This window comes from Theobroma cacao, chromosome 1 (genome assembly GCF_000208745.1).
Source record: "Theobroma cacao cultivar B97-61/B2 chromosome 1, Criollo_cocoa_genome_V2, whole genome shotgun sequence".
In the NCBI taxonomy this organism is placed as follows: Eukaryota; Viridiplantae; Streptophyta; class Magnoliopsida; order Malvales; family Malvaceae; genus Theobroma; species Theobroma cacao.
This window is the reverse complement of record NC_030850.1, coordinates 32,626,497-32,652,364: the sequence shown is the minus strand read 5'-3', so window position 1 is coordinate 32,652,364 and position 25,868 is coordinate 32,626,497. Positions and strand designations below refer to the sequence as shown.

The following is a 25,868-nucleotide window of genomic DNA, read 5'->3' as shown; positions in this document are numbered from 1 at the left end:
ATGGCATCTGACTCTGCCACCCTCATGTATTGCTCCAGTTATACATTTGCACATGCAAACTGATTATGTGGAATTCTCTTTCAACAGCATAATTAAAGAACAATCCACTATGTAGCAGCATCAGAAAGTAATGCCAAAGTAAAAAAATAAGTATCAAGACTTTCAAGTAATCATAATCATATTCTAACAGTTTGTAATAACACAGGATAAACCAGTAGATCAATTGCAGCAAAGCTACAATTCAACAAAACACCCTTGCCAAAAACAAAAATCCCAGAAGTTTTAACAATATGATAACAAAACTGAGACTTCTCATTAGTTTTCTATAACAATTTTAAATTGAAAATGGCCATGTTTAGAATGGTCCAGACACACCAGCACTGCTGACATCAGCCACAGGACCATGGGAAGGAGATGGTCGTAAAAGACAATGATCTTAGTAACTTCTGCCCCAATAGGTCCACTTCTTTGCAGGCTTCCCAGAAGCAAAGCATTTAGTACCTGCGTTAATTTTTCAGATGAGTCAAGAATTCTACAGGAGTCATACAATCTCCTCTCTTTTTGTCCCCCATTCTTATCTTTTTTGATAGATGTAAAGTTACAGATAATCAAATTGCATCCACACATGATTCTCATCCATACTAGTGCAAGCTTTACAAATTCATACTGTCAGAAAAGACTGCATGTTAATGACAACAGGAACTAGGAAGCTTTGATCCCTATTCACATGAGACATATGCAATCACATCCTCACCTAAACCAGGCTCACTGGCTGCCCTGACTTTTACTTAATCCTTCAACTTAATTGAACAATTGGTTAATATTATCTCCTATTCCTCCCAATATAGTATGATTTCTCTAAATTTCCAATAACTTTTCCCAGTGTTTTCACAAATTAAGATTCCTGTCAGTTCCAGGTCACCTCATGCAGAAGCACAGCAGTTTACCATAAAATGGAATAACACTAATATTATGAGAGAGGAAAAGTATCCTCTTGTTTAAAATGTGATCCCTGCTTAGATGTAGTCAGGTACCTTCTGGGAGTTCAGGCTGCTCAAATGGGGTACAAAGAGACTTGGCTGCTCCCATCTCACCCTTTGTTCGTGCTTTCACATCTTTCTCCACATCCTACAGATATACAAAACACAAAAAGTCTTTTAAGAAAATGAGCTTGATCCATTATGACCAACAGTTGCACCAGAGAGGGAGTCTTGGAAATTAATGACTTTTAAATATGATCCAACTCATTGATGCCCAATAAAACACTTCAGGTTAATGATATTGATGCAATGCAGAGATAAAGGGCATAAAGAAAGCACTAACACAACACTGATTAAATACTAAATAATAAAGCCTCTACAAAGTATGGATTCTGCCAATTCAAAGCATACCTCCTCATCACACCAAGGAGCTAAGATCATTTTCTTCTGACCAAGAGCTGTTACAAACTCTTCCCAAGTTTTTACAACTTCAACACAGGCATCTCGCTTTTGTTTTGCAACGTCAAACAGGTTCTGTTGAATCTTATCCAACATTCCTTTTACTTGTTCGACCAAAAATACTCTAGAGATATCAGTTTTTGCTCCATTGTCACGGCGAACTGCACGCACCTGTCAAATAAAGCACTTTTCCGGTTTCAACTGTATAGATATAATAGGAAAATAGTAAATCAAGGAATCGAAGGAAAGAGGCACTTAAAGAAAGGGATGGGGGTTCACCTGATTATTTGTCAAGTCTCTGGGCCCTATTTCAATCCTTAGGGGAACACCTTTCATCTCCCAGTCTGAGTACTTCCAACCAGGTGAGTAGTTATCTCTAAGATCAGCTTCAGCAAGAATACCAGCTTCTGTCAGGGTTGCCACAGTGGCAACACAGGCATCAAAAATACCTTGAGTATCTGCATCCTTGTAAGGCACAGGAATCACAATAACTTGCACAGCTGCTACTTTTGGAGGTAGCACCAAGCCTTTATCATCCCCATGAACCATCACCATTACCCCAATCTATGAAAAATTCAAAAACAATAGAAAACATAAGCACAATAGCAGGTATAAGGAGCATGGGATAGCATGGGAATTATGAGTAGCTCATGATTCATTTGACTTGCAAGCTCATGTAATCATTTAAAATAACAAAATACAAATAGCAGTGATGGCATGACAATGAACTTGAAATAACAAACGCTAATAGCATTCCAAGTAAAGAGATAAAAAAATTTTACCGTTCGTGTACTATACGCCCAGGAATTCTGCCAGACCATAGCCTTCTCACCCTTTTCATTTTCAAAGTTTATCTCAAACATTTTTGCAAAATTTTGGCCCAAACAATGGGACGTTGCACCTTGAATACCACGCCCGGTATTTGGAATAAATGCCTATCAAATTATGAACAGATTAAAAGATCCTTAATTTAGATTAAAGCGCATGGTTCAAGCAGACAATTTGCGTTCCTTGATCATGACAAAGAGTGCAGATCATTATTACAAGCATAAATGCTTGAAAGTTTATACTATACCTCAACACTAGTTGTGTAAAGTCCACCAGCAAACTTCTCCAATTCACTCTTCCTGCCTTTTATAACAGGAATAGCCAAGAATTCTTCATATATACGTCGGTACAGTTCCAATATTTGAAGAACCTGAAATATAATGAAATTTTGATATATGTAAAGAGCAGGTGACATCTCCCCCATTGTTATTTGTTACTAATTCCCTTTTTGGCCTGGTTAGTTAAGAGCATAAGATATCATAATTAATGCGCAGATGAGAAGCATCATAATTCAGAGCAATATTGCATGAGGGATTAGATGTTGGAGCTAAAGTCCAAATTTCACCTAGCACAAAGTAATTCAAAGTACACATCACCCAGAATATTATTTTTGGCACTTCATTCATCCTTTAATAATATATTCACCAACAAATCCATATTTGGAAACACAAGTAAAAGGTTCTAAGGATCTGGCATATTTTTCAATGATACTTCAAAAGGTAACATGAGTGACATTTGGAAAAGGAATGAATCATGGCTATTTGATTTTTGACACAGTGCAGAGACCAACAAAATATTGACATTATTCAAAACAAGATCACACATGAAATTTGTGAAACGTTTACTTAAAAGCTAAATTCAGCAATTCTAACAGCCAACTTAAACTAAAATCAATTGCTTCTAAATATCGAAAAGGAACAGCTACACAAAATTTCAGTAAACCCTATTCCATCATACACCAATAGTAAAATGGACAAACTTGACCTCTCCATGGTAGTAATATTGATCAGAAATAAAAATTTTACATCTATGGTACCTCTGTGTCTGCCTCTTCCTTTGTTGAAAAGGCAGTATGCCCTTCCTGCCAGAGAAATTCACGACTCCTACAGTCAAGAAGCAAGTTAGTAGTGACCAATCTATCATCAAATCATTTTAAAACAAATTTTTTAAATAGACATCAAAAGAATTGAGAAAATATTTTGCACATCAGTAAACATTAATAAATAAGGCTAAGAAAATTGATCCAAGATTAGAAAATTATCTGGAAATTAACATCTCATTAAATGTATGGCATACATATCCCATCCAATGGGTGGAATGAAAGGAGGGAAAAGGACACTGGAAAACGAAAGTTGACCAATTTTAAGACAAATTACCTGATAAATGGTGTGGGATGGCTAAATTCCCATCGAACAACATTGCACCACTGGTTAAGTTTCAAAGGCAAGTCACGGTGGCCTCTTATCCACTTAGAATAGTAGGGATACATAACTGTCTCACTAGTTGGGCGGATTGCAATTGGCACCTCCAAGTCAGACTCCCCAGATTTGGTCACCCAAGCAACCTGATTAAAACAGGATCCCAAAACCATTCACTGGTCATTTTTCCTTTAAATCACATAACATTTCCAGTAAAAAAATGCATAAATTTTAAAGATAAGTGTTTCTTCAGTCCAGTGCCAAGAAGTCTATAAACATTGAAATATTGCCATTTTTTCAGCATATTAATGAAAGTATCTTGCTCAAAACAGGAAGAACTTACTCCATATTTGAGGCCTAGATAAAAACTAAGTCCAATTTGAGCCCTAGATAAAATCTAATTCCAAGATAAAAACTAAAGTATGGATTTCCACCAAAAGAAGTAAATCATTAAAAAACAGGCAGAAAACTTTAGGTACAAAAAGAGTTTCCAATGGCTTCAAAAAATTTAATAAAAACAGAAATTAACAATTCCAAGCTGAAGCACATTCCACAAGGCCATGAAAAACTTAGTTCTCACCTCTGGAGCAAAACCCTCAACGTGATCCTTCTCCTTTTGCAAAACACCAGGAGATACAAAGAGAGGGAAATAGCAGTTCTTGACTTTCATTTTCTTGATTTCTGCATCAAAGAATGTCTGCAATTTAACATCATGGATAAGTTAACCATGAAAGGAAAGGGAAAGAAAAAAAAAAAGATCAAGGAATGGCATCCATGACCCTTTTTCCCTTGTAATTAATTAACATTTGTTATTTACTAATTAAGCTACAATGAACATAAATATCATATGACTTACTTGCATGTTCTCCCAAATTGAAATTGCCCATGGCCTCAGAATATAACAGCCAGAAATGTCATAGTACTCAATCATTTCACCATTGACGACAACCTACAAAAGCCAAAATTTCTGATATAATCATAAGATACTAAGATCTTGTTAAATTAGTATAACAATCACAAATCAATTAAACCATTGCAACAATATATACCTCAGAGTACCATTCCCCGAAATTCTCATCCTTAGTGAAGGAGAGACCCAAGCCAGTCTCCTTCTTCACTTCCTTCTTTTTCCCTCCTAAAATATGAACAACACGTCATTTGCAAAATTAGAAACAGCCATACTTTTATGCATGCATTAACAACGAAATCTAACAAACCTGAGCAAAAAAATACTTACCACCGCCAGACTTTTTCTGCTCCCGTCCAGCCATATCATCAACTTAAAGTACAATTAAAACAAAACTTAAATTAGAACAATTAGAAACAGTGCATCTCAATCAGTTTAAACGCTAATAGCCAGAATAAGGGAAAATAAAGCCGTTGCCCTACTAATTGCACATATTACTATAGTCTTTTTTTTCTTAACTTAAAGAGTTTAAAATCTGTTTAAGCCTATTAATGCTGGGTCCCGAACATGCTAAAAAATCCTTGCAGATCAAGTATCTTGTTAGTGAACAAGCAATTATCCTTTAACCGCGTTGGCTAACTTTCAGATCAAGACAAGAAGATATTACCACCTGCCGATTTAAAAGTAATTTTTCCAGGATTGTCCGAGGTCTCTTTGACTTTTTAACAAAACAACATAAACATAAGCAGGATGCGTGCATTCTCATCAAAATTCAGATGGCTAACCCTAAATCACCCACAAACTAGAAATGCTTGCCATATCAGATTTTAGAATTAGAATTGGAAGATCAGATAAAATTTTCCAAGTAAGGAAACAAAAAGTAGAAATGAAAAACTGGGAAAGTAAATAAAAATGGAAGCAAGGGGAAGAAGTGAAGGCTTACCGAGAATGGTTTGGATTCCTTGGTTGCGTTGGCTTCTTCCCTCGACACAGTGAAGAAAAGATAAAGAAATGAAGAAAGAAGATAGGCGGGGGCGAGAGGGAGAAAGGTGCTGGTAGAGTGTGTAAAACCCTGGATTTGCACAAGTTACAATATTCGTTTTTTAATAATTTATTCGTTGGGAAATGAGGGACCCGTTTAGTTGGTAAATACTAAATAGTCGTCGTGACTCCGAGTCAGACCAGCTCAGTAACTCACGATACAGCCGCCCATTACGGGTCCATTCGATACGAAGCCTGATTCTTTAGGAATGGTGGGATAGTGGTCAAAATGTTCATTAAATAGAAAGAAATAGTTTGGTTTCAATAATTTTGTGTACCCACTTAATTTTTCTATCATCATAGCTAGAGTTGAAGGAGAGATTTACATTTAACTCTTTTCAAGGAAACTTCCATTGCTTCCCATTGCGTTATCCGCATATTAACTTGGCCACCGACACAAAATTTACTTACCAGTCAATCTTTTCATCTGTTCTTCTCAATCAAACCAAATTTGATTGCACCAACTGCAATATCTGTTATTTGCTGGCTCAATGGTGCACAAAGCCAGAGCGAGAACTGAGTCTGACTTCCTGGGATTAGACTTTGCCCAGAACTAGATATGTTGCAGTGATAGTAGGGATACCAATTGGAAGAGATTTATAAAAGGGCATAACTTATACAGGAATGATACAAAGTTAAATTAAAACTATTGCTCTAGCAAAGTATTTTGAACTAAAAAATGAGACAACAATGTTAATTTTGAGAGGGGAGTTACTACCAAGTATAACTGTTTCTTTGTAGTTTAAAAGAGGGAAAGGGGATTTTTGTAAAGTGAGGGCTAGACAAGAAAAAAATAATAATAAAGAGAAAAGATGAACGGAGTTACATTCCCTTTAGAGGGAGAAGAAGAACAAAAAGAAGAGTAGAAAGATTCCAATAAATGATGGTTGGATGCAACTCCCCGGTGCTCCCTTTTGGAGGAATATTAACTGCAAAAATCTTTAAGAAAATCTCTTAGCTTGGTTCTGGTGGCACTACTTTCAAACTCCGAATCCATTCACAGAAGCTGGGATCATCAAAATGAATAAAACTGCTTTTCAGTTTTGTCCGCTGTTCTGTTGTCCGGGTTCGAAGCTGTGGAAATCTTGCCTCCTGCATTTAGTATCACCCAATACGTTACTTATTACTTTAACTTTTCAAAATATGTAGTCCTTAATTTTCCACTAAATACACACAGAAACAAATAGACCTATTAGAACTAAAAGCTAAGAGGATTCCCGTTGTATTTTTCGTACCTGCTCGTAAGGAGGATCCTTGTGTGCTGGTATTAGCCGAGAAACAAAATAGCGAGCCTGAGAACTCCCCTCCTGCAATAAAACCAGATCATCAGGTTCTTCTGTCTGTTGGCTAACAAAATAAAAACACAACAATGAACAGTTAATAGAATGTGGGGACCATTCAAGTGAAAAAGAACCTTGAATGCAAGGATCCGAGGAGCTGGAAACCGTAACTCCGTGAGCTCTTCTGCCAATGTTCTACAAGCTGCCAAAGCTGCTGCACTTCTTCCTTCATCAGCTGCAAGTTCAGCACCCTGTAGCCAGCAGTCAACAGGAAGATGTTCAATATTATTCCCATAAAAATAAATTGATAAATACACGTGGCTTATAAATACAAATCTAAACACGGTAATCCACCAACCTTTCTCTCAGAACACAAACATACCATGCAAATACATACAGGTGGAAGAACATTGCGAAAGAAAATGCATACATCCAGGGTCAGATTATCACAGGTGTGTGTGTGTGTGCGTGTGTGTGTGTTGTATATATATAGGAACAAATGTGCTAAGCTCTTTGCTTGCAACTTGCCTTGGATCTCCTGTTCAATCACAAAGCAAAAAATGGACCCCACATAGCACACACATGCATGCCAGACTCCATTGCTCAAAGATGAACAACATAGAAGCAAAAATAGGCAAAAAGCAAGTATAGCAGTTATAGAACATTGCAAAGCCAAAAGACGGGTTATCTACATACCAACCAAATGAAGACATCGGTACCATGGTCTAGAACAACAGCTGTATCAGACTGCATGGCAAGATCATAAGCTGGCAATTCTTCAAAAGTGCCTCCTTCTCGGTGCATCAAACAACGAGGGGCAACCATGCGAAGTGACAGATCAAAGGATGCATTCAAAAACAAATTACGCAGTACAGACCTCTCATCCTCATGACCAACTATACTTCCCAACAGTGGGCCCCTTCTAAGATGGAATAGAAGCTCTGGTAGTAAAGAGATTTCCTTTGGGAACCGATAAAGCTTTGACTTTGGCACTTGAGACCCAAATTTTAATGCAATGTCTTTAACTCTTTCATCGATTGTTGTTCGCATGTCAATTGCATCAGAATAATTGTTTGCTCGCAAGAGAGTCCTCTTGGCAATTAGGACTGCAGCCACCTCATCTTGAACACTTTGAAGATAGGCTGAAACACTATCCACAGTTGGCAATCTGATAGTAATCACTCTAGCTATGTCAGCTTGATAAACATTTGAGTATTGAATAGCAAACTGGAAATATACATAATCACTCTTGATGTCATGTTTATTCTCCATCGATATGGAGAAGCATTGTGTTTCTTCGACACTCAGCAATTGAATACAGAGAGAAATATCATTTTTGAAGGTTTCATGGGTGTCTATGTGTGCCTCTTCACCAGGACCCACAACGTGAGTAACAAGAATATCATCAGAACAGCGTATCTCCAACAAACCATGGGAACCAGCTGCCCTTGCAGATGCCCTTTGTAAGTTCACACCGAAGGCTTCACCAAAGTCATCATGAAGAACCAAAACACCCCCTGAAGCTTTTGCAAGAGGCTGCAACACAGGAACTCTTACAGGGCAAGTTCCAGCACAGAGAATGTCAACCACTGTGTTATGTTGATGAGCCTCACGACCAAGACCCTCCATCCATTTCAATGCTGTCTTTTCCTTATGAGGATAATTAGGGTGAGTATAAGAATGAGGGACAGATCCAGGGCCATAAGTATTTGGTCCACCAGAGCACACAATGATTCTGCTATTACCACCTGGCCTTTTAACTACACCTCGAGACATATCTGCAGATGGTCCTTGAATAATAGCCAAAGCAACCTCGACTGCAGTACCCAAGCATCTATCTCTTGACGCTTCTGGCACATTCAACTTGTATGGCCTCAATGAAGAGAATATCTGGTGTGCCACCTCTTTGGAAGCATGCATTGGTGACAAGTATATGCCAGTTCCATAAATCAATGCTTTCAAGTTCTCTTGAGTTGGTGAAGTGCCACCTGGAATCACATCAGCAGATGCTATCGATTCCTCTGAAAAGTCATAGACTGATACTGTGCGACCATACAAAATAATTCCAATTCTTGTTGTTGGTAGAACTGACTCGACAAATGCATGCAGGGAGCTCTGTAAATGCTGAAGATGTGGCTCATCTAAACATTCATCAATGACAAGAACAATCGGTGCAGATGTTCTTGAATCAGTAACTGGAACAAAACTTGGTCTCTTATTCCCCGTTTGAATGAAATCAACCAAAGGTGATGACAGCTCCGGAAAATTGCAGAGATCCTCCTTGCTTGATGTTATGTATTCACCTTCACTTCCATTCAGATTCCGGCAGATTACACACTGCCATTGGCCTGAGCCAATTAGTATGTTGCAATAGAGATTTGAATAAGCTCCACAATTATGGCATCGATGAGGGTCACGTTGTATCACTTGAGGACCTGGTGAAGTCTCCCTCCCAGGAGAAACTAATACTCCAAAGCCTAAGCTAGGTACATTTGCTTGTTTCTTCTGTTTCAACACCTAATATAAAATTGGAAGGAAGAGGGGGACAAATAAATAATAAGTAGAAATAGTGCATATAATTGCAAAGCTAAATATATTGTAAAATTTAATACTATCTACCATCATAAAATCTGAAAAAAGGAATTTGAGACTTCAGTATCGAAATCATACAAAACGGACCAATAAAAAATAATTTAGCTTTTCATTTCCTACCACACAAAATGAAAGATACCTTCTGAGCTGAGAACAAAACGCATGGTGACTCTCCATCGGGCAAAGATTCCTCTATAGCACTGGGAAGCTGCTGTTGCAGCTCAACTGACCCATTTGAAAAGTGGGGAGGTGAAGATGTGGGCAAAGATGAACCTGATGAGAAAGCAACTGGCTGAGGAGTTGCAGGAGAGGTCCGGAAAGGCACAGCAGCAGGCCGTACAGGTGATGTAAATACAGGAGGGCCAGGTGGAGTACTCAGATGGGGAATAGGGCTTCCAGTTTTGACCCCATTTGCTGGTGATAGCATAGTAGGATTTTTTATTGAAGGGGAAGGGATCTGATCTTTTCGTAAATTGGGCGGAGGAAATCTAGGTGCTGCAGGTGAGATTGTGGAAGGGGCAGGAACAATTGGACTTCTATCAGGATTAGGTGAAGGAGAATCCATCTGAGGAGTAATAGTCTTAGAGTATCCAGGAGAAGCTTGTGGCGGAGTAGCCATTGCAAATGAAAGCTTTTCTTAATTGAATATCACGAACAGTGAAACACCAGAGATATATCAAATAATGCCAACCAAATTCCAGCTCTTGGACGAGAAGAAAAGATGCAGGTTTTAAGCTTTTGCCAAGAACTTCAATGCAATGTTCACAAGAGAAAAAGCCCAATCAAAACCTTAAAACCACATAAAAATATAATGAACAAGATTGGATTTTGAAGGAAACCCAATTCAAGATATCCACATCAAATGCAAGAAGTCAATCAAGATCCAAGAATCCCCATAAATTCACCACAATTCACCTTCCCAGATAAAATAAGAACGGAACTTGATCACTTAGGTCTCTATCTTCACTTCAATTCAAGCTTCAATATAATCCCTTCTTCCATAACTCAATCTAAAATTCAAAATTAAGGGAAAAAAACAGATAACAACTGGAATTAAATCTAGGGTTTTACGGTATATAGAGAAAGAAAAAAAAAAGAATAGACAAATAAGGAAATTTCATACCTGATGTGAAAGGAAAATTAGATAGAACGGCAGAGTCTTTTATTTGAATTATCAAAGACTTGGAATCATAGAAGTAATAATCTTTGACTCTTTTTTCATTTTCATCATCATGTGATCATGTCTTTAAACTCTCCTTCTTCGTCTGTGTGTTGGGTTATGGTTAGGCTTACGAAACGGGCGACGCGAGGCAACCCCCAGAAGAGCCCATTGTCTCTTTGGTGTATTATGCTTGGTAATTAGTAACCATTGACGCGCCCACCCCACCCATGGCAATGTTTTTCGCACTGCTGGATCGATCGATTCCTTTGATTGGTCTAATGCTGTTGGCAGCACGACCTATGACGTGTTCTTGTCGAAACGTTGCCGTTGAGTGTCCTACGTGTCAAATTATTTGGGCCTCTGATTTTCTTTTTTTTTTTATAATCAAATTTTTTACAGAATAAACCTACTACTACCAGGAGAGTACAAGCTCGGATATTCCAGAAATAGCACCTAGCTAGTTAAACAGACTGGTTCAGAGGTTACTTTCTATAAAAATCAATGACAGTACAAGAGAGACAGTAGTAAATCTAATAATAATGTCTGTTACCAATTGTTGCAAAATAACATCTGGGGATTTTGCTTCACGGTATGCTTCCTAGGATAACGCTCTTTCTAAATGTAAAGTATGTAAACTGTCCAAGGTAGCTTTAGAAAAGAGTGAGAACTGTCACAAGCAAGTTCCTCTTCCCAACCTCCTAAAGCCCTTAGGATAGTAGAATTATGCAGGAATTTTTGCCCCAACATGAGAAAAATATATAATTCTTACATTCATCCATGTAAATAGTGAAAGTTAACTGTTTCTTTATTTTTTTTGAAATATAAGTGTTTTTTTTTTACCTTTTTTATTTTATCTTTCCTTTTTTTTCTTTTTACTCGTGAACAAGTTTCATTATGGATGAGTTGAAGCGATAAACAAAGCAAGAGTTTTAGTTTTAAGGCGTGGAACACTTGACATGAGTTATATCGATAGTCGAGGGTCTAGTAAAGTTCCATTTATCTCAACCCAAGGAGAAGGATAACGATGAGGGAGAAAAAGATAGTGTGTCAAAAGAAGAGGTTGAAGAAAAGTTGATATGCCACTAGACCAAGGTAGCCGCCAAGTGGAAAGGTGAGGAAAGAAAGTCGACCAAATGTTTCTTGTGCAAGAGACCACATTGGATGAGGGATTACCTAAGCGTAATAAGCTCGTGGTTATCTTGTTGGACAAATAAGATCTAGGCAAACATAGGTTGTGCCTACTGTGTAGAAAGACTTGAAAAGCAATCACAATAAAAGAGTAAAATGTTGCATAGGAAAAAAAAAAACCATTAGGAAGCCTAGATAGCTTGAAGGAAGAGCCAGTGTTGTGGCGGGGAATGCGACCATCTATGACCAAAAGAGTCTTGAGATACACTGAAATTGGATGACATCATGTTGTACCAAGAAGAGCAACTACAAAGTGTCGTAGGGCTCAAGAGATACCAAGGTCAATGGCGACAAGACCACCATAATCGAACCAAGAGGCTCACGATTTCAGTGCGAAACTATTGAGAACTCGTGAGACTAAGAGCTCGAGGCAATTATGGATTGGCTGCAAAAAGTGTCAAAAGAGATAGCGCATATGAGAGAAGTGTGTATGACAACAGTGTCAAAATAGTGACACTTGAGGGATCAACATGCGACGAGATAGTGTGCGAGGTAAGGTGTTCGAAGCAGAAGTACGTTGAGGCAACATGCAGCGCGAAAGAGCCTAAGCTAGAAGTGCACCGAGCAAGGTCATTCGAGGCAAAATCATGTGAGATGAGAGCACGCAATGTGGCAGTGCACAACATAAAGACGTTCGTCTGCTAGCAACAAAAGCGTTGCTAAATTAAGTGGAAGAAGGTGTCATGGACTGACTGGTTAGCAGCCCAAGTAGACTAACAAACCAAGCAAGCCAACATGCTAGTAGCCTAGGCAAGTTAGTAGCCTAAATAGGCCAGCCGGTTGGCCTGCACCAAGTGGTAAAAGCGTCTGCACACTCTTTTGAAAAATGTAGATAAATTGATGTAATTTTAAATTTAAATGTAAATAAAGTAAACATTTCAATTTGATTGTTTTTCACCATTTATTTTGATTTTAAATTGTAAATAAGCTAGGTTAAGGAGCTAACAAGTCTGTAAGTACTCTTTATATTCATTTGTTAAACACATCATTAAAAGTAAATACTCTTTTCTCTCAAGCGTTTTTCTTTTCTTATTTTCGTTACTATTATGTAACTTCAAGAACTTTAATAGTATTGGTTGATTTTAGATTGATTTGAGTTAAATGAATAACGTATTTCAGAATTGAATCAAAATCTCAACACATGCCATGAAAGCACTGAAAAAGAAAAAAGAAATCATTGACGTTACGTGCTTCACTACAGAACCATCAATGGTTGCCTATCTAAAAACCACAAATAGTCTCTTGACTAAAGAGCTCTGATCATCACCTCCACTATGAATTGGTTTTTTGGACCCATCCATCACCAACTTGGAGCCTGGCAGGAATCAAAACCGAAAATAAAGAGAAAAGAAGGAAGGAGATGAAAAATTCCAACCAAATGACAATAAAATCGGTACAAGTCAATAAGGAAAAGTGAAAAGAAAGGGAACAAGAGAGGCATATCAGGCTTGCCAACATGTGCGGTGAGAAAATAGCTAACATGACCCGGGATGTGCACTCCTGTTTTTACATTCCTAACAAGGATGTTCCCGTAATCTAAGGACCATGTTTATAAAATTGTTTCAAGCCGCTGATTCTTTATGTCTCGTCTATATAAGCAGCCGATGGCGACACATTTCATTCCCAGTCCAACTCTTGCCCTGTATGCGATAACCTTTGATCGTAAGTAAAAACAAAGGCAGAAAAAGGGGAAAGGGGCAAAAGAAAAAGAAAAAGAAAAAAACTGTTAAATTAGAAACTCTGAGTTCGTACTGTGTGAGCTCTGTCAAGTTCCAAAAAGTCATGCCCATTTTCCTAACGAAACCCTAATCCCCTTTCATTATCTTCCGTTCGCTTCCTATCTCGGCCCATGGAGCACGAAGACCCTCGAAACGGGGAGTCGAATCACCGAAACTCTAAAAAACCCAAAATTTCCTCCAAGTTTATATCGGAATCCGAAATCCGAGACGAGTTCTCCCACCACCAGCCAGGTGTCGCTCGAATCAACAACGGGAGTTTCGGTAGCTGCCCCGGTTCGGTTCTTGAGGCTCAACGCCAGTGGCAGCTCCAGTACCTCCGACAACCTGATGGTTTTTACTTTAATACCCTTCGTAACAGAATAACGGCGTCGCGAAAAATCATTAAGGACCTCATCAACGCCGACTACGTCGACGAGGTTTCCCTCGTGGACAACGCCACAACCGCCGCCGCCATCGTCCTCCAACAGATCGGCCGTAGTTTTGCCGAAGGAAAGTTTCAGAAAAATGACACTGTTTTAATGCTCCACTGCGCATTCCAAGCCGTTAAAAAATCAATTCAAGCGTATGTCACGCGTGCCGGTGGCTCCATCACCGAGGTACGGTTACCATTCCCGGTAAATTCTGAGGAAGAAATCATTTCGGAATTCAAAAAATCAATCGAGAAAGGCAAATCTAACGGTAGAAAGATAAGGTTAGCTATTATCGACCATATTACATCAATGCCATCGGTTGTTATTCCTGTAAAAGAATTAGTTAGGATTTGTAGAGCGGAAGGAGTGGAGCAGGTTTTTGTAGATGCGGCTCATGCGATTGGGAGCGTGAAAGTAGATGTTAAAGAAGTTGGAGCTGATTTTTATGTTAGTAATTTACATAAATGGTTTTTTTGCCCGCCTTCGGTAGCATTTTTATATTGTAAAAAGTCTAATTTATCATCTGATATGCATCACCCTGTTGTTTCACATGAGTATGGAAATGGATTGCCAATAGAAAGCGCCTGGATTGGGACGAGGGATTATAGTTCTCAGTTGGTGGTTTCTGCAGTTTTGGAGTTTGTCAACCGGTTTGAAGGAGGGATTGAGGGGATAATGAAGAGGAACCATGAGGAAGTGGTGAAAATGGGAAAGATGTTGGCAGAGTCTTGGGGGACAAATCTAGGGTCGCCTCCAGAGATGTGTGCAGGGATGATTATGGTTGGTTTGCCTTCAAGGTTGTGTCTTAATAGTGAGGAGGATGCCTTGAGGCTGAGGTCACATTTACGGGATTGTTATGAGGTTGAAGTTCCAATTTTTTATCAGGCTGTGAAGGATGGGGAGGAGGGAGTTAGGGATAAGGATGGGTTTATTACAGGATATGCTAGAATTTCTCATCAGGTTTATAATACGTTGCAGGATTATGAGAAATTTAGGGATGCTATTAATCAGTTAGTTGATGATGGGAAAGCTTGCAAAATGCTTTTGATTGAATGAAGAGGTATGACTTTTGACTTTGTTGCCTGTCGGATTTTTGTATGCAGTGTTTTCTGTTAAGAAGCATTACTTGTTTGTTTAAGCTGATTGTTGTTGCCCTTTTATCTTCAATGGAAACATATAATTTTGAAACTTAAGACCCAGTTGGTAGTTCTTGTAGTAATTTCTTTGTTCCAGTAGAAAGAGAATTCTATGCTGAGTTTATTGCTAGGGAAGAACAATTTTTCTTCAATGTTGTATATTGGATCAATTATTCTGATTGTGAGTTTAATTGCATCATGATGAAACTTACACTATACTTGGTTAGAAGGAAAGAAAACAGAGGGAAGAGAAAAAGGTGAAGGAAAAAAAATGAAGGAGAGAAAGGAAAGTTGTTTTGTCTTTCTTGTGTTTGTTGTGAAGGATGGAAAAATGGAGGGAAATAAAGAGATTAGGGATAAAATTTTGAATAAAATGATTGACTTAAGTAGAAAGAAGTGTTTTCGTTTCACTTTTGGAAGATCAGATTTGAAGGGAAAGGAAATGTGCAAAATTATCTATTTTCCTTTCACCTTCCTATGTCCTTCCTGCCAATTGAAGGAAAGGAAGTAAAGAAATATTGTTTTTCCTCCATTACCTTTCTTCCTTCATCTCTCACTCCTACCAAATATGGTGTTAGTGTCTTGCTTATTAAACAATTTAACTTGCCAAATCATTTAGAATAATTTCTTGGCAACGTTATTGTTTATATCACAATACTAATGTAGGAATGGAAGTAGATTAATAGACAGTAATACTATAATTTTTATGTTATTTCTAGAATGTACAAGTGTACTACTGGTGCTGATCCATTAATAGTTCTAGGAACCAAAATTCATGGGAGGTGAAAGGACAGGGACAAAGGAGAGCTGGGGCAGTTGATGGGTACACAATCGGGTCTGTGGAATATACTATGCTTTATATGCAGTAGCCCCTTAAACAGGAGTCTTTGATGAATTATGGTTGCATTTGTTGATTTCATGCCTTTTAAGGTGTAATTTAGTAACTCCGCATGCCATCGCAATCAAATAATAGTGAAATGTACTTGAGTTTTAAGTGTGCTTTTACATTTGTACGAAACTTATTCTGATCCAGAAGATTATGTATCTTAATTTTCTTCTATTTACGGTTGGGCAGGTAGTCATAAAGATTGGAGCAGCCTTCCATGGAATAACATCTGTGTTTTGCCATTTTTCCGATGCATGTGGCTTCTCACAGTTTTTAGAGAACCAAAAATTTGGCAAGGAGCACCGCGCAATAAGTGGTTATAAGTGCTTCTTACTTCTTAGAACTGCAAAAGCGTTTGTAAGAAACTTTGGCCAATGTAGTGTGACATGCTAGTGTCTGGGGCATTGTGAGTTTGTGGTCTCAATCCCTGTAGTTATGACAATAAATCTATGAATGCCAGCATTTTTTTAGCAGTTAACCTGCTTTCAAGCTAATTTGATTTTTCATTCATAGCTTAAGTGTTTGAGTGATACGTGGTTGCAATTAGTTTGTCCTTAGTTCAGACAGATTTCATAAAGCAAGCTTGTTTACCATTTTATCAAGGCATGGTAAAAATGTGTTTTGATTATCCGTCAAAACATTGTCACTGGTGAAGATGTGGAATGTGCCACCATCAAATATCAATCTCATCTATCTGCCTTGAGCTTGAGCTGCTCTATGGCATCATTTACTCAGTTCCACCAGTCCAACTTTCTACTTGAATCGGTAAAGTGCTTACCGCCAAAAAATGCAGTACCTAGTATTAAAATTTAGCGGAGCCATGGCCCATGAGACCCTGATGTAAAACTTGAGGAGCCTAACCGAAGAAGGAAAGAAGGCTAAATATGAAATTTGGCACCAATCTCGATAGACTGACGTTTTGGATAATTTTGGATGCTTGATGCATCAATATTTCCCTTAAAAATGAAAAATAAAACATTTATATGTACATTATCAGCTAAAGCCTAGAAACAGGGGTGTTACTTCTATGCCAATATCACAGACACTCTATCCCCTATTCAAACACTTTCACTCAAATATGTGACTGCTATAAAAGAAGAAAACAAATTGACCAAAGACTCAAGGAGAGAGCATCAGGCATTCATCATCAATGCCTTTGCCCAAAAGATTTGCAACAATCAGATCCACGTCTTGCAATCCAACACTAGTGCATGTAGGGTTAATCCCAATTCTGATAGAGTCTTGAATGCTTCTTGCTTCAATTCCACTTGGAGAGTCACAGACCCTTACATTTGGAGCGGTCTTGCACTTCCCCATGCATTTGCACCCAACAACAGTGCCCTCTGCACCAACCTTCCTCTCAAATTCTTCTAACAAGGCAGCAGCTCCCAGCTTCTTACACTTGCCACCCATGCAAATTTCAATCTTCTTGGTCGATGCTCCTTCCACAATTCTGTTACTTATATCATCCTTGAAGCCATTTGAACTGCAACATTCACTACCAAATCCAGAGCAAGGTTCTTGTATCCGAATTTGGGGGCTCGAATCTGAGTTTTCCAGTTCCATGAGTGAGCTAGCTAATGTTGCTTCCTCTGTTACCATTGGTGCTTCCATGTCTGCTAGTGCTCGATGCTTGTTTCCTAGTTCCATAACTGAGTTAGCTAATGTTCCTTCCTCAGTCACCGTCGGTGCTGCTTCCATGTCTTCTGTTCGTTTCAAAGCATTGTCACTCGGTGCTTCTAAGTCTTGTAATGGTTTCAAAGCATTGCTTCTCAGCCTTTTCATGTCAACTACCTTCCCACATTCGCTGTCACTTGACTCAGAGGAGGATGATGATTCTGATTTCTCCAGAGTGGCTTTGAGCCGGGCTCGTTCCTCTTTCAATTTTCCCTTCAACTCTTTTTGTTCTGATCTCAACTGTTGCAGTTGTGCCAGCAAAACATCGCTTGCTTCCTGCAAGAACAAAAGACACATAAGTTTTTCAATCCAATATATCATAAACACCCTAATTCCAAAAAAGAAAAAGTAAGACTAGATATATTTCTCAATTCCCATAAAAACAAAGAATCATAGTTTATCTGCACCAATATTCGCTGTAAACCGACGGGCTAAGAGCAACTATGAACATGTATATCAGGCAAAACGCTATGAACCAGATCAAAACAATAACAAAAAAAAACTAAAGAAACGCCAAATTAATTTCTTACAGAAATCATCGTCGTCTTAACTTCACCCATCAATCCAATCCCAATATCCTCTCCGTCAGCCATCCGAGGAAGCATAGACAAGTCTTTGGACAATCTCTTAATAAACTTCAACTTCGTCTTGACTCTTTTAATCTCACAGCTCTTTTCCTTCTCTTTCTTCTTGGCAGCACCAGCCCTTGGCGATACATAATACTGAATATGCCCTGAATCAGAAAACTGACAACTCAATTTCCCGCAAGAATTCCTGGGCCTAACAGAAACCCTGGAATCTCCAACACCAAGATTCAATTCCCTGGAAAACCGACCACCAAAATCAACTCTAATCCCCGCCAACCTTGGAACTCTCCTGTAAACGATGCCGGAGGTCTCCATGGTCTATGAATCCGATGCTACAAATTCCCGTTCAGCCAAGAGAAATAAGAAGGGAAGGATCAAATACCGATTCCACAACGGTCTTAGTTTCCAGGAAGGAAAGGAACTAGTATGCGTGGCTGGTTATGAGTGGTTGGTTTAAAGCTAAATCTGACGTGGAAGGTTGGTTTCGTTAGGCGGTGGCGCGCTCGTGAAGATTTCGGTTTGCCACGCTTTGAGGAGCCTTTGACATGCGTTTCTTTTTAATATCAGCGGTGCGATGACACCGTCTAAATAACGATGGCTCAGATTGTGCCAGCTCAACTTTTCTTTTCTGCCACTCTGCAATATGCTTTGCCCTTTTGTTGCCACGTAAACGCGAGCCGAGCACTTCGTGTCCTTCTCGTATAAAGGGCCGGACAAGGAAAATTAGGCAGCGCATCTTTTTCAGGTATCTATTTGGGGCTTCCTCAGTTTGTCGCGTTTTAGTTTTTTTATTTTAACACGTGGTAGCTTACAGTGTGATTAGAAAACACAAACTGTTATTGATTGAGCCAAACAAAAATAATGAAAAATGCTTTTAAAGGGTGCCCACGCCCAACTTTAAGGAAAGGGATTTTAAATGGGGTTTTAAATTTGAGGCAAGACTTTTAAAAGAAAACCCAAATTGCCGGAGGAGAACGGTGGTTAGGCTTTTTTAGATAGAGAAGAAACTGGCGGTAGAAGGAAGGGGAAGAGAAGAAACGAGGAAAGGGAAAGAAAGAGGAAGCCACTGCCGGAAAGGCTTAAGCCAACAAGGGCGACGGTGCTGGGGACTAAGTAATGGACAGAGGGTTTAGAGAAAGGGGTTGGCTGGTGCCAGTGGAAGAAGAAGAAGAGAGCAAAAATGAAGAAATGGGCAAGGGTTGGCAATTAGGGTTAGGTTAGAATTAAAATCATGTGGTTTTATGAAAGATACAAAAAAAATGGAAGTGGGTTGGATTCATCCAAGTCCAACCCAGTTCAGGTTTAGTTAATTTTTTTTATTTGAAATTTCTTTTTTTTTATATGTGAATTAAAATTATGAAAATAGGATAAGAATAAAAACTGAAACATTTTTTTTGATAAATAATAAAAAATGAACAATTAATTGAATAAAATTAATAATGACTTATCAAAATTATTGAAGGATCCCAAAATTATTTTCACAAGGTGAATTAATTCAAAATAATTAAAAGCATAAGATAAGAAAGTTGTAATTATTTAAGATAATTTAGAAAATTTCATCATTAAACCTAAAAACATTTTTATAAGTGTAATTAATATTCATTTAATTTTGACTTTTAAAAAATATTCATTTTGTTTTAATAATTTTATTGTATAAATGATGTAGCTTATCAATAATTATTTTATAAATATTATATTTTCAAAACATGAATTTTATTTTGCTATTAGAATCATGTTCTTCAAAAAATATGATTATATCAACATAAGAATATATTAAGATATAACAAATCAAATGTTTTTTAAAAAGTTTATTTAAATAAAAAATGTTGCTTAGTAAGACATCAAAAAATATTTTTAAAATATTGAATTTTTAAGAGAATTATCTTTAATTTATCATTATTACTATTACTTCTAATATTTTTAAATTTAAAATTACTTTTCTTTTATTATTATTTTTATTTATAATACAATATAATTTAAAATTAATTTTAATAACAATTCAACACCCACGCGAAGAGGGGCACCACTCTAGTATCCTAAATACGAAACAACTCTTTACTGTAAAGCAATTTGTTTTTTTTTTTTTGTTTTTTTACCTCAATACTTGCCATTGTCTCTCTAATATATAACTGGAAAACTCTAGCAAAAATTAGTTTGATAAGTTAAATATCTTTATCTATCCAGTAATTATTAGTTCATTAAATCAACCTCTCTACTAATTTGTTTGACCAATGTATCAAATACTATTATATATTTTCTTTTTTAAAGTTATCATTAAATCCAATGGAATTATAAGAAAATTGTTTTTCTTTTTCCTGTAAAATAATTTGAGAATGTCTGTTATGCATTTATCAAAATAATATAAAATGAATAATAATTTACTCATGAAATTAGTTTTATATTTTCATATCAACAATTTCATGGTGTATATATCAAAATTATATTTAAAAAATTCAATTCGACTCTTGTTTTATTTTTTAAAAATTGATACATATTTTTAAATAAACACTATTTATAAAATTATTACATGTCAATTTAATAATTATTAATATTAATTAATCCTTTTATATATAGTCTAATAAACATATAATAATCCTTTAAATCTATTTGTATAGGTTTATAAAAGATAATTTTGCTTAGTATTTGTTGGAATAATGTTTTATTCGTTTTTGTTTCTATAAAAAAGCCAGCAACGTAGGGAAGGCAAGCAAGCTCGACAGAAGCTTCGCCAAGGTCCAGATTCGTTTGGGCTTAATAGGCCCAACAATATATGTCAGGGGGCCCAAAATCGATTATGTGGTTTCAACATCAGGGAAGTCAATTCCGTCACCTATAGTGTTTCGCCACGTTTCAAATAAAAACATCATTGAAGGTTTGGGAGCGAAAAACAGATTTCGATTTGTAGCAACTCACTGCTTCGAAAGGAAAATAAATAAAATAAAATTCAAGTAAATTTTAGAAGGTGTAGTGACTTGAATTTCTCTTGAGTTGGAGCTCGAAGTTAAGTAATGGCAGACGAATCATCGAGTTCAATAAAGTTGATGAACTTCGTCTCGGAGCAACAGGTGATTTGATTTTACCACTCATTCATGCTAAACCCTAATTTTTTTTATTCCTTGATTATGATTAAAATCTAATTTCTCGGTTCTGATTTTGGTCTGGGTGGATAACTATGGCAGTTAGATGAAGCAAAAAGAACAAGAGGTGAACGAATTGAAGATGGCACTGCCCAAAGGGATAGGCCTCTTTACGAGGTTTTTGTTTTTTCCACCCTCCAATGGAGCTCAAAAAATGTATATTTTCTTTTATTGTTTTTAAAAACCCTTTTACTGCAGATTTTGAAGGAGAATAAAGACAAGAAAGATGCAGAATTTAATGAACGGTTCAAACATAGTGAGTGCTTAACTTTTCAAATTGCTATTGTTTCGATAATGTAGCTAAGAACAAGAACTTTAGACAATTTCTTCGTTTGCAGGGCCACCCAAAGCCTTGGATGAAGACGAAACTGAGTTTCTTGATAATTTGGAGACGGTGAGGACTGATTTGATATTAGCAATGATGTCTAATTAAATACCATGGAAGCTGTTGATGTCAATAATTTTTTTTGTTTTTTCCTTTGCAATGAATGCTGACTGTTGTTCTCTCCTTTTGGTAGCATTGACCTCTAATTTTGATGTTTCGGCTGAATGCCGGAAAAATCATAGTTTTAATTCACCAATTGTTAAAGGGTTACAACATAATTTTCTTTTTTCTATTTGGTGCTGCGCCTTCCTGAATAACTGATCACTTTCCATATCTTATGCTTTCTAATTTTCTGATATTTTTCTTGTTAATGCAGTCAAGAAGGGAATATGAACAGCAAGTGGCTGATGATGAAGCTGAACAGTTGCGAAGTTTCCAAGTAATTTCTAGCCTGTCTTGAGTCACAAATGTCACTATGAAGAAGCATTAAAAACTAAGTATCTGCAATCTTGTTGTACTCAGCTGATCAACCTGTCCCTTCTCCTTGATAATTTGTCTTGAAGTTTATAGTTTTGTTCTAAGATCACATATAGGACTGCCAGATTACCAATTATTTAAACTTACAAGATTGCAATTTAAAATTCAATTCTTAAGGATGAGTTGATTTTATAGTTCAAACAGCAATCATATTCAACAGAAGAATCCTGCAATTATCTCTGATGTTTGACCATTAGATTTTAAAATCCATGTGCTCACCTAAAGACTGTATATTTTCCTTTCAGGTCCGTAAAGACTGAATATTTCATGAGGATATTTGATTGAAGGATTCTCAAGATTTATTGTACTCTTTATTCAAGATGTTAAATTGTGTAACTTGTATTCTTCAGATAATTACAATCTTGCATCGTGTAGTGTAAGTTTTTCAGAGTGCTGTTACCATATATGGGATTATAACTACAGCTATAGTCTTCCAAAAAAATCTTCTTGAGAAGTGTGAATACTTATGTTGCTTGTTTAGGTTAGCCATATGGATTTTTGTAAAAGCATTTTCTGAATAGTTTACTTGATTTGTATTTCATCTCAGACAGTAGTGTCTTGTTTTTCTTTTCAGGCAGCAGTGGCAGCACAGTCAAATATTGTGCATGAACTAAAAGAAACACCACCTGTCCCTGCCGACCAGGTTGGTTTTAAATCAACCAGTAACATGCTCGTACTTAATCTCATGAATGTTATATTTGGACCTGAACTCTACTTTAGAATTAACACAGCTTTGATGCCATATGGTTGAGTAATCAGTTTCTATGAATTTCCAGGTTTCATTTCCATGAAATCCAGTTAACATTGTTTTCTGTTCTCTATGACTTGAAGTTGATTAGTAGCCTTTTGCAACTTTGCCTGAATTTTCTTATCATATATTGATCACCCAGTGAAGCCCCTAATGTCGAAGGCCGTGACTCCAATCAAGTTTTATTTAACCTTATTGTGTCGTAGTTATTAGCCTTCTCAGCAGCTTGTTAACCCTTCTTGTTTCTGCTGGCAGGAACAAAAATCAGTTGGGAGGAAGAATCCAGCAGCTCGCCCTCTAGGTATGATCATAAAAGTCAAGCCACAAGCAAAAAAGGCAAAAATTGACCAGGAGCAAGAACTGCCAAACACAATGAAAGCACCTAATGTTGATACATTGAAAACTCCAAATCCAGTGAACACACTTAATGGTGATACCAATAATCCCCCTGATGTTGTTAAGACAGGTCTTGTTTCATACAGTGATCAAAGTGAAGATGATTAGTCTTTCTATTTCTGTTATTCCGGAGTGACTATTATTGATACAGTTCATTAATCTTGTTTCTAGCCTATTGAACGCACAGCACATGCCTTGCTCTGCAAAACACACAACACATGCTTTATGACATCTTTAGTCAAGGTAGGCTGAAACCTAGGAAGTTAATGTACACTAAGTTGAAAATCAAGAACAGATTTCCGCTTAAACAAAGAACTGCTAGCTACAATTGCAAAGCTATTATACCCTTTCCCTCTATTAATCAATTAAGACATATTCGATTTGCAAATTAATTACAACAAAAAGAATAAGAAAGCGATGAAAGTGACTCTTTAGTCCTTCATGCAGTTGAAGCACTAAGGTGGAGTGCCACTAAGGAAGCATAGGAACCATCTTTGATGTTTATCAACGTTTCATGCTTTCCTTTCTCTACAATAACGCCATTTCTGACTACTGCAATCACATCTGCGTTCTTGATTGTGGATAGCCGATGAGCAACTACAACGGTGGTGCGGTTCACCATGACTCTGTCTAATGCATCCTGAACCACTTGCTCCGATTCAGCATCCAATGCACTTGTGGCTTCATCTAGTAATAATATCTTTGGACTCTTAATGATGGCACGCGCAATGGCTACTCGTTGTTTCTGCCCGCCTGACAATTGAACTCCTCTCTCCCCTACTACAGTATCATAACCCTGTATTACATAAGGGGGAAAAAGAGAGGCAGACTAGTAAGCACATCTGCAAATCAGTTATGTCTATTTGTAATCTTTGAAGAGTAATTTACATAATTTAACTCCGTATTTGCATCATGAAGCCAACTGAATTGCTTCTTTTGGTATCAAAATGATATAAGAGAATGCTTTAGAATGTCTAACCTGTTGTAAGCTACTAATGAACTTGTGGGCATTGGCCAACTCTGCTGCAGCTAAAATTTCTGCCTCAGTTGCATTTCCTCCCTTTCCATATGCAATGTTGGCACGGATCGTGTCATTAAACAAAACAGGTTCTTGGCTTACAAGACCCATCTGCTGCCTCAACCACTTCAATTGGAGCTTTTGTATTTCAACTCCATCCAGAGTGATATGACCTGAATCAAGATCATAAAATCTCTGCAATAATGAGATTACGGTTGACTTCCCACTCCCACTTTCCCCAACCAGAGCAACTGTCTGCGAGAAGAGATTCACACCATAAAATTTAGACCCAAGGATTAATTTTTGAAATAGCTAACTGCGTGAAAGTTGACAGAGATTGAGCTAAAAAATGCAGTTGATGATTACCTTGCCAGCAGGAATAGCCAAGCACAAGTCTTGGAAAATTTGAATGTCAGGCCTTAATGGATACTTAAAGCTCACATGACAAAGCTCAATTTCTCCCTTCACATTTTCTAATGTCACCCCTGACTCGTCACCTGGGTCTATCTTAGACTTCCGATCAATAATTGAAAATATGGAAGCAGCAGCGGTCTTTGCTTTGCTGGAATCGGAACCAAAGGAGCTTGATTGAGTAATTGCAACAGCAGCCATCGTCAAAGCAAAGAAAACCTGGAAAATGGGCATTAGCTTCAGTATCAATGAAACATATTGAAAGAATTTGGTAGTCTTGAAAAGGATTTAAGAAATTGCTTGATAGAGATAGAAGAGATACTTGAAATACATCTGAGAATGTAGCATGACCATGCTCAACAAGTTGAGCTCCTGCATAGAAGCTAGCTGCATAAACAGAATACATTAAAAAGAATGAAAGCCCAAATCCTATTCCGCTGATCAACCCCCGCCTTATCCCTGTCTTCATGGGGCGTTCACATTTCTTTTTGTACAGGCGCATCACCTTCTCCTCGGCACAGAAAGAAGAAATTGTTCTTATACCCCCAAATACCCCCAACTGCATCATTAGCAACTTGGCTGGCTTCCTCGTACATCATCTGCAGCAAATTATACTTACATTAAGAAAAAACATACTGCTTTCGTTTTATGGAGAATTTACAACTATGTCTGGTGATGCAAGTTGCAGTTTCTTGATATTGAATAAACCTCTTCTCCGTTTTCACTTTTGACACGTATGATTCGCGGAATAGACAAAAATGAAATAGAATAATTATTACGTGATAATAGAATGAAGTGGAAATAGAATAGAATAAGTATTACATAATTTGGTATAATAAATAGAATAGAGTATGAATAATTATTATGATTTATTACAGTGTTTGGTTATTAACAATAACTTTGTAATAAGAAATGAATAAAAAATAAAAAAAAAAAAATATTTTATTATATATAATTATTTATTTTTATTTATTTTTAATATTAATAATTAATAATAAATAATTTA

The 25,868-nt window shown here is 37.2% G+C and overlaps 6 protein-coding genes across 7 annotated transcripts in view; 2 read left to right on the top strand and 4 right to left on the bottom strand.

Moving 5' to 3' along the window:
• Nucleotides 139–5,737, bottom strand: LOC18613809 (proline--tRNA ligase, cytoplasmic). The gene is made up of 13 exons (XM_007051234.2): nucleotides 5,536–5,737; nucleotides 4,923–4,964; nucleotides 4,735–4,820; nucleotides 4,542–4,634; nucleotides 4,266–4,382; nucleotides 3,644–3,831; nucleotides 3,304–3,370; nucleotides 2,515–2,637; nucleotides 2,222–2,374; nucleotides 1,719–2,003; nucleotides 1,392–1,610; nucleotides 1,035–1,128; nucleotides 139–501 (listed from the first exon to the last, which is right to left on the bottom strand). Exons 2-13 carry the CDS (start codon nucleotides 4,954–4,956, stop codon nucleotides 437–439), a joined length of 1,524 nt encoding a protein of 507 aa, XP_007051296.2. The 5' UTR covers nucleotides 4,957–4,964; nucleotides 5,536–5,737; the 3' UTR covers nucleotides 139–436.
• On the bottom strand, nucleotides 6,212–10,920 carry LOC18613808 (protein transport protein SEC23). The gene is made up of 6 exons (XM_007051230.2): nucleotides 10,629–10,920; nucleotides 9,645–10,515; nucleotides 7,610–9,430; nucleotides 7,048–7,164; nucleotides 6,869–6,940; nucleotides 6,212–6,725 (listed from the first exon to the last, which is right to left on the bottom strand). Exons 2-6 carry the CDS (start codon nucleotides 10,122–10,124, stop codon nucleotides 6,588–6,590), a joined length of 2,628 nt encoding a protein of 875 aa, XP_007051292.2. The 5' UTR covers nucleotides 10,125–10,515; nucleotides 10,629–10,920; the 3' UTR covers nucleotides 6,212–6,587.
• LOC18613807 (L-cysteine desulfhydrase) lies at nucleotides 13,473–16,531 on the top strand. The gene is made up of 2 exons (XM_007051228.2): nucleotides 13,473–15,064; nucleotides 16,216–16,531. The coding sequence occupies exon 1, from the start codon at nucleotides 13,705–13,707 to the stop codon at nucleotides 15,058–15,060; it is 1,356 nt and encodes a 451-aa protein (XP_007051290.2). The 5' UTR covers nucleotides 13,473–13,704; the 3' UTR covers nucleotides 15,061–15,064; nucleotides 16,216–16,531.
• Nucleotides 16,912–18,737, bottom strand: LOC18613806. The gene is made up of 2 exons (XM_018128070.1): nucleotides 18,234–18,737; nucleotides 16,912–17,979 (listed from the first exon to the last, which is right to left on the bottom strand). Exons 1-2 carry the CDS (start codon nucleotides 18,603–18,605, stop codon nucleotides 17,146–17,148), a joined length of 1,206 nt encoding a protein of 401 aa, XP_017983559.1. The 5' UTR covers nucleotides 18,606–18,737; the 3' UTR covers nucleotides 16,912–17,145.
• Nucleotides 21,125–23,558, top strand: LOC18613805 (protein FAM192A). Of its 2 annotated transcripts, XM_007051226.2 has the most exons (7): nucleotides 21,125–21,355; nucleotides 21,470–21,544; nucleotides 21,626–21,683; nucleotides 21,766–21,821; nucleotides 22,129–22,191; nucleotides 22,864–22,932; nucleotides 23,293–23,558. In XM_007051226.2, exons 1-7 carry the CDS (start codon nucleotides 21,299–21,301, stop codon nucleotides 23,539–23,541), a joined length of 627 nt encoding a protein of 208 aa, XP_007051288.2. In that variant the 5' UTR covers nucleotides 21,125–21,298; the 3' UTR covers nucleotides 23,542–23,558. The 2 variants fall into 2 exon arrangements, with proteins under 2 accessions (XP_007051288.2, XP_017980802.1); XM_018125313.1 differs by having other exon boundaries at nucleotides 21,141–21,355; nucleotides 21,470–21,683.
• Nucleotides 23,753–25,868, bottom strand: part of LOC18613804 (ABC transporter B family member 21) — a 6,980-nt gene continuing 4,864 nt past the window's right edge. The window contains 5 exon segments of the mRNA XM_018125322.1: nucleotides 23,753–24,229; nucleotides 24,413–24,706; nucleotides 24,818–25,081; nucleotides 25,185–25,418; nucleotides 25,420–25,461. Of these exon segments, the coding sequence (XP_017980811.1) occupies nucleotides 23,873–24,229; nucleotides 24,413–24,706; nucleotides 24,818–25,081; nucleotides 25,185–25,418; nucleotides 25,420–25,461 (1,191 nt within the window). The 3' untranslated portion in view covers nucleotides 23,753–23,872.

Excerpts from the sequence above, each read along its gene's own strand:
- LOC18613809 (XM_007051234.2), bottom strand. The coding sequence starts at position 4,956 with ATGGCTGGACGGGAGCAGAAAAAGTCTGGCGGTG. Across the intron at positions 3,371-3,643 it reads CATCCCACACCATTTATCAG|GAGTCGTGAATTTCTCTGGC; the intron begins GTAATTTGTCTT and ends TCTTGACTGTAG. Across the intron at positions 1,129-1,391 it reads CTCCTTGGTGTGATGAGGAG|GATGTGGAGAAAGATGTGAA; the intron begins GTATGCTTTGAA and ends GTATATCTGTAG.
- LOC18613808 (XM_007051230.2), bottom strand. The coding sequence starts at position 10,124 with ATGGCTACTCCGCCACAAGCTTCTCCTGGATACTCTAAGACTATTACT. Across the intron at positions 9,431-9,644 it reads TTTTGTTCTCAGCTCAGAAG|GTGTTGAAACAGAAGAAACA; the intron begins GTATCTTTCATT and ends ATTTTATATTAG. Across the intron at positions 6,941-7,047 it reads CTCGGATCCTTGCATTCAAG|GAGGGGAGTTCTCAGGCTCG; the intron begins GTTCTTTTTCAC and ends GTTTTATTGCAG.
- LOC18613807 (XM_007051228.2), top strand. The coding sequence starts at position 13,705 with ATGGAGCACGAAGACCCTCGAAACGGGGAGTCGAATCACCGAAACTCT.
- LOC18613806 (XM_018128070.1), bottom strand. The coding sequence starts at position 18,605 with ATGGAGACCTCCGGCATCGTTTACAGGAGAGTTCCAAGGTTGGCGGGG. Across the intron at positions 17,980-18,233 it reads TTAAGACGACGATGATTTCT|GAAGCAAGCGATGTTTTGCT; the intron begins GTAAGAAATTAA and ends TTGTTCTTGCAG.
- LOC18613805 (XM_018125313.1), top strand. The coding sequence starts at position 21,299 with ATGGCAGACGAATCATCGAGTTCAATAAAGTTGATGAACTTCGTCTCG. Across the intron at positions 21,684-21,765 it reads TAATGAACGGTTCAAACATA|GGCCACCCAAAGCCTTGGAT; the intron begins GTGAGTGCTTAA and ends CTTCGTTTGCAG. Across the intron at positions 22,192-22,863 it reads AACAGTTGCGAAGTTTCCAA|GCAGCAGTGGCAGCACAGTC; the intron begins GTAATTTCTAGC and ends TTTTCTTTTCAG.